General features: G+C 42.8%; 3 protein-coding genes across 3 annotated transcripts in view; all 3 read right to left on the reverse strand.

Moving 5' to 3' along the window:
* Positions 1 to 2,389, reverse strand: part of LOC133409690 (ras-related protein ORAB-1-like) — a 27,941-nt gene extending 25,552 nt beyond the window's left edge. The window contains exons 1-2 of the mRNA XM_061690058.1: positions 2,018 to 2,389; positions 813 to 885 (exon numbers count right to left, since the gene is read on the reverse strand). Of these exons, the coding sequence (XP_061546042.1) occupies positions 813 to 885; positions 2,018 to 2,031 (87 nt within the window). The 5' untranslated portion in view covers positions 2,032 to 2,389. The remainder of the gene's footprint in view (positions 1 to 812; positions 886 to 2,017) is intronic.
* A 1,126-nt stretch (positions 2,390 to 3,515) lies between these two features.
* Positions 3,516 to 8,917, reverse strand: LOC133410152 (calcium homeostasis modulator protein 2-like). The gene is made up of 3 exons (XM_061690940.1): positions 8,752 to 8,917; positions 7,956 to 8,558; positions 3,516 to 7,750 (listed from the first exon to the last, which is right to left on the reverse strand). Exons 2-3 carry the CDS (start codon positions 8,505 to 8,507, stop codon positions 7,322 to 7,324), a joined length of 981 nt encoding a protein of 326 aa, XP_061546924.1. The 5' UTR covers positions 8,508 to 8,558; positions 8,752 to 8,917; the 3' UTR covers positions 3,516 to 7,321.
* Positions 8,918 to 12,322: 3,405 nt separating this feature from the next.
* calhm3 (calcium homeostasis modulator 3) lies at positions 12,323 to 14,228 on the reverse strand. Its single transcript, XM_061690871.1, has 4 exons — positions 13,942 to 14,228; positions 13,396 to 13,523; positions 13,051 to 13,178; positions 12,323 to 12,760 (listed from the first exon to the last, which is right to left on the reverse strand). Exons 1-4 carry the CDS (start codon positions 14,226 to 14,228, stop codon positions 12,323 to 12,325), a joined length of 981 nt encoding a protein of 326 aa, XP_061546855.1.
* Between the last annotated feature and the right edge of the window lie 2,419 nt (positions 14,229 to 16,647).

Here is a 16,647-nt window from a genome sequence, read left to right on the forward strand (position 1 = left end):
GTCATGCTGTACCTCCTCAAAAATAGGGTGCACCCAAATCATGTGCTGCTGCGACCAACTTGCAAAGGTTAGTATAGACCCTGTTTAATGGGAGAATGTTGAGCCAACACAGCGTGCCGTGAAGCTAGAGTGGTAAGGTCGCCAGCAGGCTAACTAGCTAGTAGGCTACCTGGAAGGGCAGCAGCTTGGTCCCCAAGGATTCACGGCACCGTCGACAAGTGCAAACCAGACCCGGCCGAGATTCTACCTGTGCCCAAGCTACGGCGACGGATCTACGTGAGCGTAAACTATTTTTTTTTTTAAAAAGATAACGTTTCTGTACGGCGACGCGGTAGCAAAAACACGCGAGTCAAAATGTGACTGTGTCCGCTCTTACCGGTTCAATTGATGGTTTCCAAATAATCACATTGGAGGTTTCATTTCTTGGACCACAATTTTGGAATAGTACAAGGAGTAAAACAGATCAAATTCATTCGATCATCGCTCGTTTCAGTCGTCACCAATAACGAGCATGGAAAAATACCACAAATCCGAGCACTTGTGCTAAGCAACCAATCAGATTTTGTTTTAGAATTCACAGAGAAGAGTGGAAAGAGAGAACAAACTGCAATATACTCACTGACAGAATCAGTTGCAGACACACTATAGCATGTTTGCCCATAAGAGCATCATCGTTCGAGAGCCCTCAGTGCATTGTCATCCAATTAAACATGGATGATACACTAATGTGGGATAATACTTGGACTCAGATCTTAAGCTGAATACATAAAAGCATACAAAAAGGCCGCCCATATTTGTCTGGAGAAACTTACTGCAAATCGGAGCAGGAGACAAGATTTTCCAACACCAGAGTCACCAATCAGCAGCAGTTTGAATAAATAGTCACTGTAAAAGATAGAATATGCGTTGGTGAATAAAGGCCAACATTTCCAGCGGTTGCCATATTATTTCTCTATTAATAATTTTCTTCCTTCGTCATAAAAAAAGCGCAAAGGAACCACTGCAAACTTTGGCTAAAAATTACACTTTGTAACTGCAGAGAGACAAATCATTCACACGCTTCATTTGTTCAAGAACAATATTGACACAGAAGGTGACACCATCTTGAATATTCAAGTCAGCATTTGAGATGTGTGGATTAAGTATTTTAAAAGTATTCTTAAAAAAAAAAAAAAAATGCAAACCACTTAGTCAACTATGAGCCATTATAAATGATGGGGACACACACACACCTGTATAAAATTCTATGAATGACAAGAGCCTCAGAAAAGAAAAGCTGAAGTAGCAGTAAGCCTAATTGCTCAACTCTGCTGTGATGGAATTGTAGGCATGTCCTTGGCATGTGATCTTCTCATGACTAAGACATTTTTGGAAGGAGGGGGGGGGGGGGGGCTGCTTCGACACACCTCGATTAAAAATATAATCAGCAACAATCCAATTCGCTCATGTAACTTAGTTGGAGGCTACGACTGACTATAGGACATTTCGTATTTTGCTCGGTCCACTCACTCTCAATTGTGCCGCTGTACTCTTTATGATCAAGCAAAGAGCTCGCTCTCTCGTAGCGAATTTAACGATTAGTGTGAAATTCTACGAACCGGTGCCACCGGTTCCCCGAGCCTCGCGTAACAGGTGACCACGTGCAAAATAAACATTCGGGGGGGTTCACGTTCTCTGCCAAAGATTCAAATTCATAAATGCATAGGTAAGTGATATATAACGCTTGTGCAGCATTATCAAAGCTGTCACTCGGGACTGTTGCCAGATGTAACTTTGGCTCGCCTCCAACCTCCCACAAACAAATGCTAAATGTATGTCGCCGTTGACCGACAACCGTGTAACAGCCAAAAACAATAACCAGTATGTTTATTAAGCGCGTTCGTCTCCGTGTTCCAGCGGGCAAACGCTGTCAGCTGATGCTAGCAGCTAACCTAGCGCCACTTAACCCGACGATGCTAACTTGCCTGTCGTTAGTCGCACACAAACGTCAGACGCCGTTCGTAATGGCCGTACTTACTATTCGGGATTCATTGTGGACTTGTTGTAGAGCGCGTCGCCGTCTCGCGGGAAGCTTTTAATAGGACGTATGGAAAACGGGAGAGGGTGGCAGACTGAGACAGCTCCCAGAAGCACGGCCGGCTAGTTGTGTCTCAGTACAAAATTCAAAATGGCCGCAACTCCCAACCAGGAAGCACTTCACAGTCGCCAAGCCAGCTAGTAAACCGTATAAAATAACAAAACGCTGCGTAGCCTGTTGTTTCTGGAAGACCGATAATGGGGGCGTTATGCGCAAACCTAAACAAAAAGACGTTTATGCGTTGAAGACGGCGCGTCCGTTCTCTCTCTGTCTCTCGCTCTACTACCCGGAAGTCGCTACTGCATCAGAAAACTCAGACTGCAACCCATGACGTCATTAAGTGAAACGTGGCAAAGCGATTGTCCCGTGTCAGGCAACATGCACTCCAACTCATCTGGCACATAACGTCACCATACATTGAAAATGCGTAAAATTTGTCGTCAATAAGTTATGTGTTCATTATTTTTGACAAAAAAAAGTATCGTCATTGTCGATTTTATTTTTTATTTTTATTTTTTTAATTTTTTTTTTCCATCTTGAGCAATTTTCTCCATCTTGATCAATTTACAGGGCTCATAATAAATTCAAGCAGACGTGTAATCAAATGACTTTATCAGACAGATATGCATTATCCGTAAACGTCTCACCAACATGTCACGTGTGCGTCATGAGTCATGCTTGGGTCCCACTTGTCATGGGAAATAGAAAGAAACATTTAGGAAGTCGCCTGATGCTTCGTGCCAGTGGTTCTCAAACTTGACACCAAGTAACAACCTAAAAAAAATGTTTAAAAAAACACTATTAACTCTCCGCGTAACACAATCATGGCCAACATTCAAAAGAACTAACATGTTAGGTTTGAAGTGTTCAATTTAGCGCTGAAACAATCAATTAATTTCAATTTGTATCCGATTACTCGATTATAGTACAGTATAATTGGGAGAATATCCAGTTCTGAAATATTCGATAGGTGCTGCCCTAGTGTTCATGAAAAGTAAATAAAGTTATGATCGCAAGCTAGCTTTTATTCAACTTAACTTATTTAACTAAAAAGGTATTGCACATTAAAGTTAAATCGAATTTGTACTTCCAGATTTTTATTTTTATTTGAAACAATGCAGTAAAGATTAAATGCCATTGCGTTGTACTTAAAAGGTGAAAGGAAACGAAATTGTACTTTCGAAAATGTCTACTTTAAAAGGATCAAACAATACACGAAAAGTAAAACAAAATATGGTACTGCATTTAAAAATAAAGATTTTAAACAGGCTTGAATAGCTAAACGTATGTTAGCTCTTAGCTCACGTAGAAATGTCAATTGTTGTTGTTTTTTTTTAATATTTGATGAACTCTATTATACATCTACTTGGAGTCAATGCAGTAAATAATGAGAAAAATAAACAACTGAGTAAAACACTTATTTATTGGCAGGAAAAAAATAATGACAGCAGTGCATTGCTATTATATGGGACAATACATACATTTATACATATATTATGTAGGTATTGTTTTGTTTGTAGTAGTCAATCTTTTTTTGTTTTTTTTTTTAAATCCAAGATACTGCTGCTAATGATATAATCGTGTATTATTCTATTAGCGTATATAAGAATGTGTGTGTGCTTTTATTTCATGGTATTTACATCTAGATGTGTTGAACAAGTCGGACCACCAGACTGTTGCATTGTTCATTTGTAATGCTTTTCCAGGCCTTGACTGCAGCCTCTTTCGGTTCTCGTTTGTTCCTGGAGGTTTCTCTCTTCAGTCTCCTCATCAGGAGGTAAAATGCATGCTCTATTGGGTTAAGGTCTGGTGATTGACTCGGGCCAGTCTGACACTTTTTTTGTGTTTTGGGTCACTGTCTTGTTGGATGATGAAGATTCTCCAGATTAGTTTGGATGCGTTTTTCTGTAAATTGCCAGACAAAATGGTTTGGTAGACTTCAGAATTTTTTCTGAAGCTGCCATCATGAGTTAAATCATCAAAAAAGACTAGTGAGCTCGTTCCAGAAGCAGCCACGCAAGCCTAAGCCATGACGTTACACCTCCACCATGCTTCACAGACCAGCTTGTGTTTTGGATCTTAAGCAGATCCTTTCTTTCTCCATACTTTTGGCAGTTTTCACAAAGCCAAAAACAATCACTCTCTAATGTTTAAGCTACCAATCTAAAAGGCAACACCTGAGCAACGAGAAACACCCATCAGTTTACGTCTTCCAGTACTTGAGCTCACGTGAAAAGTGGGTGGGTTCAAACTAAAGGTGCTCTGTTCGTGGTTTAACACATCGAGATGTAAATACCAAGAAGAAAAAAAGCTGGAATTCTGAACTTTTGTCTCATATTAATCTTTAAAACCCAAATGTCTTCAGTATCCAACAAAAACAAAGGAATTGACCTTGCCGTTCCAGTGCTTTTGGAGGGGACCGTGTATTGGATTATAGGGGAGCAGAGATAGAGACCGTATGGAACTGCTTTGGTTCGCCATGCTCAGCACTCAGCACGATCTCCCAATGTGTCGCAGTCGTCAGTTCACTGTGTATACTGTAGCATAGCGATGATTCTAGCCAAGAGAGAACATATTTCAGTAAAGAATAGGACACAATGAAATTTTACGCCTAACCCAAGAAAGAGAGCAACACAAACACACAGAGACAAAGACAAACACTAATCCTGTTGTTTGATGGAAACACGCCCTTTTACTTTACTTTATGTAAACAATGAAATACACTGGAACAAAAAAATAGGCCACTTTCTGAGTCTGTGTGTTTTCTCTTCATCCACCGTCTTTGGAGGTTACAGAAGAACTGCATATTTGTCCAGAGGTTGTTCGTATGCAGACAAGGCGAGCAGGAGATACCTTTCGCGGAGGGCACCATCTTTTTTTCCGACTTCGTAAATGGAACTCATTTACCAGCCCGGTAATCCGCCCACCGCCCTCAGGGGTTGGGAAGGAATAAAGAAAGTCCCGCGCCCACAGATGCCGGGACCGCAAGCACGGGGTCAAGAAGAGAAGATCCCCAATCCATGCATGTGTCCTTAAATCGTGCAAATCAGTCTGATGTGTGAGAAATGAATGACATAAGAGAGGGTTAGTCTCTTAAATGTGAGTACCTTAATATGTGTATAATTGTTATTAGAGCAGTGCGGTTCACATGATTTGCGCATGGGGTTGTAACGTCACTGTGGCCGGAGGAGCGAAGCTCATGATGCACTTGGTAACAGATAGGGTGTGTGTAGGATTATACATTTGTTCGGCTGTGTGCATTAACGGCAAATGAGTAACGACCCACAAGTAACAGTGCCCTGTTAACAGTCGTCATCAATATTTCGCCGTATCCTGGCATTTTGAGTGTGTGCGGTATTTTATTTATTTATTTGTTGTGGTACGTAAAACACTTCCTTGCCTAAAACATTAAAACTGTACAAAAAACAAACAAATTAAATACAATCAATCATTAAAACACATTACAAGGAATAAAAAGTACAAGTGTACAGTTCTTCTGTGCATAACTGTATGTATAAACATTTGTAAGATGTTTAATAGGAGCTTGGGGAAGATTAATAAGAGCCTGGGGAAGTTCATACAGCTTTAAAATATGTATAAATACTAATTAACAAAAAGATGTGGTCGCAAACTTTGCGGATTTCACCTGGTGCGGGGGTGCTCCGGAACCTAACCACCGTGATCAATTCATTTTTCCCCCCCCATTTGTGCATTGCAAGATTTGTGTTTTTTGATTCTCTGTTTGTTTTCATTCTTCAAATTATTATTTCAACGTCAATATATTCGAAAGAAATTATAAGGTCCACATTCCACATCAGTGTATTTTTCATCGGCGTGTGTGTGAACCACCAACTGCTCAAACTGCTTGAAAATACATTTAATTTGACATACACTATACTGTAAATGGCGGCGCGGTGCACGACTGGTTAGAGCGTCTGCCTCACAGTTCTGAGGACCGGGGTTCAATCCCCGGCCCCGCCTGTGTGGCTTTTCTCCGGGCACTCCAGTTTCCTCCCACAACCCAAAAACATGCATTAATTGAAGACTCTAAATTTGGCCCGCAGGGGTGAATGTGAGTGAGAATGGTTGTTTGCTTGTATGTGCCCTGCGATTGGTTGACAACCAAATTCCCACTTTAATGGGGACATAATATTTAAGACGGACTTTTTAATGTTTGAATGCAAATAGTTGGGCCTCTGGCTGACCCCCCCCCCCCCCCCCATGTGAAAGTTATATGCCAGCTTTCGAGATGGCTCTGGGAGTGATCTTCTTTCCTTGTTTAAACAGAAGGCTGGTTCTAATATGGTCAATAAAAGGTCACATTTAGAAAATGCCACCATTAGTTTTGTGATTGTCATGGTAATTGTTCATTTTCACTGCAGTTACTTTGACAAGTAAAACATTGAGTAGGATACAGTTAGCAGGATTACACAGAGCATTCATATTGCCACAAAGTCCGAAGAAGGGTACCACAAAACCAAATTAAGAAATTATTTAATTTTAGTGCTGGTAAGGTGATGATACACATTCACACTGTTTGAGTCGCTATATGGCATCAATGGTGGCATCATTTCTTAAGAATCTAAAGGCTTTTCAGTTCGTCATCCTCAATCAACCAGTAAATAGTCCACTAACTAAAAAGCAGATGGACAAACACAAAACAACCCACGGCATTTTTTTCTATTTTTGTTAGCAGTTGAGCATTGGTTGATGTATGCACGCGACTGAATAGCATTCTTGGTAGGAATGACACTGCAGCGATTAGCAGCCTTTATGTTGGTCAATTGAACCAACCAAGTGAATAGAAGGGTTCCATCCATCCATTTTCTGTACCTTTTCTCCTCACTAGGGTCGCGGGTGTGCTGGAGCCTATCCCAGCTATCTTCGGGCAAGAGGGAGGTGTACACCCTGAACTGGTCGCCAGCCAATCGCAGAGCACAACAAACAAACAACCATTCGCTCTCACATTCACACCTACGGGCAATTTAAACTCTTCACACAACCTACCACGCATGTTTTGGAGATGTGGGAGGAAACCGGAGTACCGGGAGAAAACCCACGCAGACACGCGGAGAACATGCAAACTCCACAGAGCCAGGGCCGGTTTGGACCCCCGGTCCTCAGAACTGTAAGGCAGTCGTCCACCGTGTCGCCAATAGCAGGGTGAGTCAACGTTTTTACGAAGTCTGACAAACAAGTCAACAAGGGTATCAACATTCTGATATGAAACATCTGTTTGCAGTGCTAAGTAACAAAACTGCTAAGTTCATCCATTTCTTTATCGAAAGCCTCGACATTGTTCTCCTTGCTGTATGTGGCCCATTTATTGAGTCTGCTGTATAGAGGTAGTCCATTCTTCTCTCTGTAAAGGTAGACACCAGACACTCTGTTCCACTCCGTGCTGTAGATGGGACTGGCTGCAGCTTGGTGTTCCACTACATGTTCCTTCTCATCCTGCTCCAAAGCCACAAAACCAAAGAAGCTCTTAACATACTTTGCAGCCATGAGTTGGGCATGGACAGCGGCTGTACGATGAAAGAGCGTCTTTTCATTGGAGCGATACTTGGACCAGTATTCTTCCTGCTGGTAGCCAAGGGGCGAGGAGCAATGTTTCGTGCACATAACCATGAACACCATCAAAGACGTTCCAGCAACCACGAGCCAGCCTATCAACTGAAAACAGCAAAACATTAAATCAAAAACTTTGCTTGGTGTGGTATTTTGGGATTTTTAGACTGAGTACGGTATCTAAATCTAGATCCTCCGGTCTTGTAAATAGTGGGTGGTAAACATTCAGTTTGTTCTCACTTCAAAGGAGGCTTTTTATGAACCAAATATTATATATTACTGGTAAAAAAAAAAAAAAAAATTCCTGTACCTGTGACTCATATTTCAGACGCCGGTCAATTTCTGCCCAAAAGCCTTGCAGCTCTGTTGGAAGACTTTCCTTGCAAGGGAACTTTGCCATGTCCTCTGACTTATAACCAGGGGGGAAGCCCTTCACGGTGCTGGGATCAGTAAACTCACTTAAGGCACATGTGTAAGCCAGACCCTGCAGAAGGGATATAACAGTCCATGTCAGAGGTGCCACCACGGCACGACCAACAATACTTCCCAATACTGCAAATGCTGCTGCTGCTGACAGTTTCCGGAACCTCCTAAGGCGACACTCTGATACTAGGTCCCAAGTTCTCTTGTTCAACATGACTCCAACAATGAACAAGGCCAAAGCTGGAGCACCAATGGCAGCAATGCCATAGTAGTAATTCCTCCCAGGGGAACATGGACAATCAAAGGCGAAAACATTGTACGCTGTCTGGCTTGCCACAGTGCCCAGAGCAATCATACCATTAAAGATCATCACATCTTTACTTTTGAAGAAGAGGGACCCAAACTTTAAGTTCTCCCTGACAAGGGCATACGCAGCCATGTTTGGAATGTTGGGGTAAAATCACTGAAGCTGGGTCGAAGTTATGTCAAGCTAAAAAGAGAAAAAGAAATAAAGAAAGATGAAACATTGAAAGAGTAATCCATTATACAATTTTCTTGTAAAATCACATCATGTAGTCCAGCATTTTGAAGTGTGAAAACAACTGTGGTACATAACATGCAAAGATGTTGTAAATGCTGTCTTTTAGAAAAGACAACATTCCAAGTCAGTCAAGCTAACTTACAGTCTTCCAGTGTCCTCAGGAAAAACATGTGACTCATCTTTTATAATCCATTTAGTTCTGCCTTCTGTGAAAATTGTGTCTCAAGAAAAAACCGGCAACATACAGTTTACTTTTACAACTGAAAAGAAGTTTTCCTTCTCGTGCTCAACTTTGAGTTTCTGCGAGCTTTGTGGGCACCAGTGATGACTCACAGCAAGGACCTGCCCTCTGGTTTCCTCCCCTATAGGAAAAAAAAAAAAAAAAAAAACTAGGTCTACAAGTGAAAACATGTGCAAACACAGCCAAGTTAAGAACTGGAAAAGCTTGCTCATAATACTATTTTGTAGAAAAATAATGTTTCACTTTGTAGCCGGAGACATAGGAACCAATAACAACCAGTTGATTGGTTCATACATTCTACACTGTGCAATAGTCTTTGCCGCCCCTTTCACTCTGACATCTCACCTTACATGCCTGCATGTGTTTTGAGCGGGGGGTGGGTGGGGGGGTGGGCTGTTAGCATACGCAAGTGTACAGAGAGCAACACGGGAATTTTTCAAATCTTAAAAGATTATCTATAACAGAGCCCAAACGTGAAAATTCAAACTAAAAAAGCGGGCTTTTAACAGTTTTGGTTATATTGTGTGTGGTGTACTCCGACAATCACAACACAGAACACCACACTGTAAGGATTCTTGTTTGACCGACGATCTAGAAACCAGTCCTCCAACACAGACATTTTACATGCTCAAACGGGATCTAAAAAAAATATAAAAATAAAGAAGAAGGAAAAAACACTGGGGATCGGACGTCCCCTCCTTGAGTCGTCACCTTATCCTGGTGGAGGGGTTTGTGTATCCCAATGATCCTAGGAGCTAAGTTGTCTGGGGCTTTATGCCCCCGGCAGGGTCACCCATGGCAAACAGGTCCTAGGTGACGGACCAGACAAAGCAAGGCTCAAAGACCCCTTATGATGACGACAAAAAATGGAGTCAGGTTTCCCTTGCCCGGACGCGGGTCACCGGGGCCCCCTCTCTGGAGCCAGGCCTGGAGTTCGGGCTCGAACGCGAGCGCCTGGTGGCCGGGCCTGCACCCATGGGGCCCGGACCGTTCGATCTAAGTTCCTACTGAAGGAACCTGTGTTTTAAAATCTCCGAACTTCCGTGGTTCCAAGCGTGCTCGTTTTCGTGAAAGAACTTCGTTCACAACAATGTATAAAAAACAACCAATTTATTCCTGACAGAGGAGTCTATACATTTTGCAGAGCTCTGGGTTCGTAACTACCCTATCTTATCCTTAGCAGATACAGTAGTCAAACTAAAACTATCTGACTCTACCCCAGACTTATACAATGTTTCAAACAGGCCGGTATGGAATCGCTGTCGTCTGATTGGTCCGTAATCTGACGTCATCGTTGTTCGGCCGAATGATGACTATCTGATCTGGCTCCAGACGCCGCCTGCAGATGTCTCCTGCATTCAATGTTTATAGTGGCTCCCCGCAGTTCCTTTCTTCCTTGACATTTGTCTCCAAATACCCCCTGATGGGGCCAAATACCCCCCGATGGGGGCCTTCCTGCAATATACTCCTATACTCCAATACACATTCTCTTCCAAACTAGTTACAATTACATATTAGAATATAAAGTATTCTATATTCCCTTCACTACCCTCACCTATGGTCAGGAGCTGTGGGTCTTGACCAAAAGAACAAGATCCAGGATACAAGCGGCCGAAATGAGTTTCCTCCGCAGGGTGTCCGGGCTCTCCCTTAGAGATAGGGTGAGAAGCTCGGTCATCCGGGAGGATCTCAGAGTAGAGCCGCTGCTCCTCCACATCGAGAGGAGCCAGATGATGTGGCTGGGGCATCTGATTCGGATGACTCCCGGACGCCTCCCCGGTGAGGTGTTCCGGGCACGTCCCACTGGGAGGAGACCCCTGGGATGACCCAGGACACGCTGGAGAGACTACAACCTTCGGCTGGCCTGGGAACACCTCGGAATCCCCCCGGAAGAGCTGGATGAAGTGGCTGGGGAGAGCGAAGTCTGGGTGTCTCTGCTAAAGCTACTACCCCCGCGACCCGACCTCGGATAAGCGGTAGAAAATGGATGCATGGATGGATGGGATCGGACGTGGGAGTGTTGTAGAATGGTAATGTCGTCAATATAGAATTGCTTTGGAAAATACTTCTTGCCGTCGAGTGAATCCACTTATATAAAATACATTGAGAAGGAAATGTTTGTTTTTACTGATGGCCGAAGGCTTTTTTGGATATACAGAGGCACAATTTTTTTTTTTTTTTTTTTATAAATTAAAACTGGCGACCAGTCCAAGGAGTAGCCTCTCGCCAAAAGTAACAACCTTACATGACGACTATGGCTCAGCACTGCCTTGGCCACGTTGGACACATTATTGTATGCTGTAGGCTGTGCTTTGGATCATGAGATGGGCAAAATCATAAACTCTGTAAGATGATGATTGGTTCGAGAAAATGGATTCAAAATATTCAAATGATGTACATCTGACGAAATCCGGGATTACTGTCAGAACAATAAACCAGAACCTTTGAATTAAGTTTCAAATGTATTTTTGCATGTTTCTATGAGAACCTGTGGGTGGGTCTCTCACCTATGCAAAATAGTAAGACTGCACCTTTACCTATTCAAAGCATTTGGTGTCAGATGACTTGTTCCTCATAGAATAGAATAGAATTCAATTGAATAGAATTGAATTGTGTTGAATTATTCTCTATTTGTACTACAATGGGTAAATTACTTTATTATAGCAGCAAGTGGACAGTAGCAGTAGTCGTAGAATTGTAATATCAAATATAATTTAAAACAAGTTATTTGTCACCACTTTCCTGGGGTCTGGGAACATCCAAACGGTCAACCTCAGAAATGGTTAGGATGTTCAGGAACAATCCAGGAACCACCAAGGCTAAAAACTGACATTAAGTGGAAATTGCTGGAGCACCAGTAAAACAAGTTTTCCATCGGCCTGGACTGAGAGCCAAATAGCTTCTGGACAATAGCTTTATGGTCAGACGAGACAAAGATTAAGCTCTATGGCTGCAATGACAAAAACAATATGTTTGGATGAGTCAGAGGGAAACTTTTTAAACCTAAGAACACAGCCAACTATCAAGCACGGTGGTGGTATCATCTTGCTCTGGGGTTGTTTTGCTGCCAGTGCCACTGGAGCTCTGCACAAAGTGGATTGAAAGATCAAGCTGCAGGACTAACTAAAAATTATTTTTAAAAAATACCTCAAATCAACAAGTAGAGGGCTGAAACTCGAACATTATTGGGTGTTCCAACGGCACAATGATCCTCAAATCTGGTTTTGGAATGAATAAAGCAGGCTAAGTTTGGGCTTCTGGGATGACCTTCTTAAAGCCATGTGCAACAGCACACGCAGCTATTTATTCGTCTAAAACATTCAAGACGACCTTTACCATAAGACAATATTATCAATTAACAGTTGTGTTTTCAGGTAATATTGTTCCATTTCTACAGCATGATCCAATAGTAGTTATTGATGCAGCCATCATGGCACACATAACCATCCGGCATTGACCCAAAGGTTCAGACTCATAAAAGATTTCCCCTTTCTTTTTTGCAGGTCACACACATCCTGGGCCGGTAGGCAGCTTTGGTAACATCCAGTTCAGGTTTACCGAAATACCATTTATTGAGCAGGTTGTCCACTTGCTCTTGCTTTGTTATCCCATGAAGTCTCTCCCGCGCTTCCTCTTCCCACTCCTCCTCGAAGTGTTCAATGAATTGAGGATGTGGGGGACACATTTCAACATCCTCCCTCATGTCTTCGAAGAACTGCACCACACATGTCCGGGCAAAGTCTCGCGCGTGGAGGACACATGTCTCATCAAAGAGCTTCTGCTCCACATCAAGGTAGTTGCTCCAGTAGCGTGTTTGCAGGAAGGTGGCATGGTCATCAAAACAAGGCTTGATCAGTCGTCCCAGTGCTCCCAGCACAATCAGGAAAAGGAGGATGGACCAGCCAACTGCCTAAACAGGAATGGAATTTGTAGTCAAGAAATGAGATTTTACTTCATTTTCCGTTAATGGGTTGACAATTCCGTGTGAGGGAGGAATATGAATAAATAGAACAAACAATTAACCTAAATGCAAGAGAACATTCAAACTTTTACGACAATCCAGACATAGTAATTATCCTGCTGCCCTCAACTAATTTCTTTGACATTTTGGCTCTGAGACAACATTTCTCAGCCTTCACACCCAAATACTTTTTGGGCTGAAAAGGAATGATGTGGGTGTATGGATATGCTGTTGATTACTTGCGAATAGCAGCGAACATAACGAGATACTGCTTTGTGGAAAGAGCTATTCCTGAAGATGACATCCTCCTTGCAGGGCACTTTAGCCATGATTTTGATCACATCCAGTCCAGTGTTGTTGGGCAAACCTGAGGGATGACAACACAATTAATATGTATCCTATATAACAGATAAGTCTGCATACTGTTCAATTGCGTAACGTGATAATTATTCTACAGTCGTAATCGTAAAACTCTTTCGGCTGAAAACGGCCCAAAAGGGCATTTTCTGAAGATTTTTGGTGACCGAAACTTCGGTGCATCCCTACTGTATATACAGTAGGCAGGGCTCTGCACAGAGCATTACCTGAGAACAGTACAGGATCGACACTCAGACTGAAGGCACAGATGAATATTTTTCCATCCAGCAAGGTGACTAGGATCCATACCATTGGTGCAAGGAGGGCCCGCTGGACCATGGCTGAGAATAAATATCTGCAGAAAGAGATGAATGCTGTATTTATTTCCTTCTATCATTTGTGTCAGTCGTGAAATACATACAGACAAGAGCAAAGAGCAAGTATCGGGTCTCCTCTCTATTGTGACTGCAGGCACTTAAAATGGAGGAAAATATGAGATGGTTCCTCTTTCAAGGGTCATTAGGTTTCACTTTCCTGGTAAGTGTTACAATGGGGCAGTCACTTTGGTTGCAATGTTCCTTAACATCTCTGAGAAGCATATAGCATACTGTATTTCACTGACTAATGACTAAAAAAAGCCTTCCGATTGGCTGGCGCCCAGTTCAGTGTGTACCCCACCTCTCGCCCAGAATTAGCCGGCGACCCTAGTGAGGAGAAGCGGTCCAGAAAATGGATGGATGGATGCATAATGAATAAAAAGAAGCTGAACTTACTTCACCACAGCTGGATTTTTAGACCGTTTTCCAACAGGTCTCCTCCACTCATCCATCATGACACCTGTATGTCGATTGACCAGGACACCCAGGAAGAAAAGGATAATGGGTGGAACGACCATCACTCCCAAAGAGTACAGTTTGTTGTACTGAGGAAGGCACGGACAGTTGAAGTCAAAGCTGGTGTAAAGTTTGACACTAACCAAGGCGAGGAGGATACAAATCCCATTGGAGATTGATTCAGAGTTGGATTGGAAATACTGCAAAATTAACTTCAGACGCTCCATAAATTCAAGAGTAGATAAATTCAAACAACAATCAGCTGCAGCTTTGATGAGATTAGCACTTGGGGTACTAGTATGTCTCACTATTTCAAACAAAACTAAAACCGATGTGTGCAAATATTTCCTGAACCTATGAAAAAATCCGTGGGTTCCACTCAGTGTACAGCGATTACAGGTTGTGAAGTCCTTTCTGCAGTGTGCCAGGAAGGAGGGACGCATGAATCACCTGACATCTGAACTGTGTGACCACACCCTGGTCTAGATGCATTCATACAGAAGCTCACAATGAAAGAGACAGAGAAGTAGTGCACCTGGTTTGGCTTCTGCATATAGCGTTACACACTATGTACAGTGGATATAGAAAGTCTCCACACCTTTCAAAACCTTTCGCATTAATGTGACCCGTGAGTCATGACCTGTACAGCCTAACAATGTCTCCGCACTTTTTCTCCGTGACTCAACGGTCTTCATTTTTTTTTTTCCGAGTTTGAGCAAGCTTCGGGGTGCAAGGCTGCTGCAGCAGTGGAAAGCTTACGGCAGTAAACAACGAAGACTCGGTCGGGCCTGAATCTATCTAAGATATGTGCCTGAAGAAGGCCTATCCTAACAGGGTGCAAGCAGAAGATTTAGGGGCGCAGTCTGGTAATCGACTTTTATAATCACGTGAATAATCACATTTCTTCATTTTCAACTTTCACGATAAATGCAGAAACTAAATCATTTTCAACTTTTCACGATAAAATGCAGAAATGGACCTTTAAAACAGTATTTTATTGTGCAAGTTTTGACGCAACACAAACATTATACACAAGTTAGATTGGATAAAATGTGATTGTCTTTATGAACGCCACATTGGGAAACTCTATAAAACACCTTAAATACAAAAAAAATGTAGGCCTACTGTTAATGTTTAGGCTCTCAGTGCCAGTATTATGAGCAAATTTCTTATTCCCCAAATGCAGTCGCTCATCCCGCGTCATCCTTTTCCATGTAAGCGTATCTCCTGCATCCTCCTCTCCAACACCAACTGCCCTCACGTCTTCCCTCACGACATCCATCAACCTTCTCTTTGGTCTTCCTCCAGCTCTCTTGCCTGGCAGCTCCATCCTCCTCATCCTTCTACCAATATACTCACTATTTCTCCTCTGGATGTGTCCAAACCATCCAAGTCTGCTCTCTCTAACTTTGTCTCCAAAACGTCAAACCTCGGCTGTCCCTCTGATGAGCTCATTTCTAATTTTATCCAACCTGGTCACTCCGAGAGCGAACCTCAACATCTTCATTTCCGCCACCTCCAGCTCTGCTTCCTGTTTTCTCTTCAGTGCCACTGTCTCTAATCCGTACATCATGGCCGGCGTCACCACTGTTTTATAAACTTTGTCCTTCATCCTCGCAGAGACTCTTCTGTCATATAACACACCTGACACCTTCCGCCACCCGTTCCAACCTGCTTGGACCCGTTTCTTCACTTCCTGACCACACTCACCATTGCTCTGGACGGCCATTTGCATCCTTTTTGAAAAAGTCTATCACCATCTGTCCCACAAAGTTCCTTTCCTGGATGCCGTACTTACCCATCACTTCATCCCCCCATATTTCCTTCACCAACATGTCCATTACAATCTGCACCAATCACGACTCTCTCTCTGTCTGGGATGCTCAGAACTACTTCGTCTAGCTCCTTCCAGAATTTCTCTTTCACCTCTAGGTCACATCCTACCTGTGTGGCATAGCCACAAATCACATTATACATAACACCCTCAATTTCAAGTTTCAGCCTCATCACTTGATCTGATACTCTTTTCACCTCCAAGACAACTCTTCTTTTAAAATAACCCCAACTCCATTTCTCTTCCCATCTACACCATGGTAAAATAATTTAAAACCTGCCCCTAAACTTCTAGCCTTACTGCCTTTCCACCTGGTCTCCTGGACACACCAAACCACATTCTGCGCGTGCTTCGTAGTAAGAGTGCGGGTACTCAACTGGCCTGCCTGCAGTCCAGACCTGTCTCCCATTGAAAATGTGTGGCGCATTATGAAGCGTAAAATACGACAACGGAGACCCCGGACTGTTGAACAGCTGAAGCTGTACATCGAGCAAGAACGGGAAAGAATTCCACCTGCAAAGCTTCAACAATGAGTGTCCTCAGTTCCCAAACGTTTATTGAATGTTGTTAAAAGAAAAGGTGACGTAACACAGTGGTAAACATGACCCTGTCCCAGCTTTTTTGGAACGCGTTGCAGCCATAAAATTTGAAGGTAATGATTATTTGCTAAAAACAATGAAGTTGATCAGTTTGAACATTAAATAACTTGTCATTGTGGTGTATTCAATTAAATATAGGTTGAACATGATTGGCTGGCGGCCGGTTCAGGGTGTACCGGGCCTGTCGCCTGAAGATAGCTGGGATAGGCTGCA

This window comes from Phycodurus eques, chromosome 11, assembly GCF_024500275.1.
Source record: "Phycodurus eques isolate BA_2022a chromosome 11, UOR_Pequ_1.1, whole genome shotgun sequence".
Taxonomy (NCBI): Eukaryota; Metazoa; Chordata; class Actinopteri; order Syngnathiformes; family Syngnathidae; genus Phycodurus; species Phycodurus eques.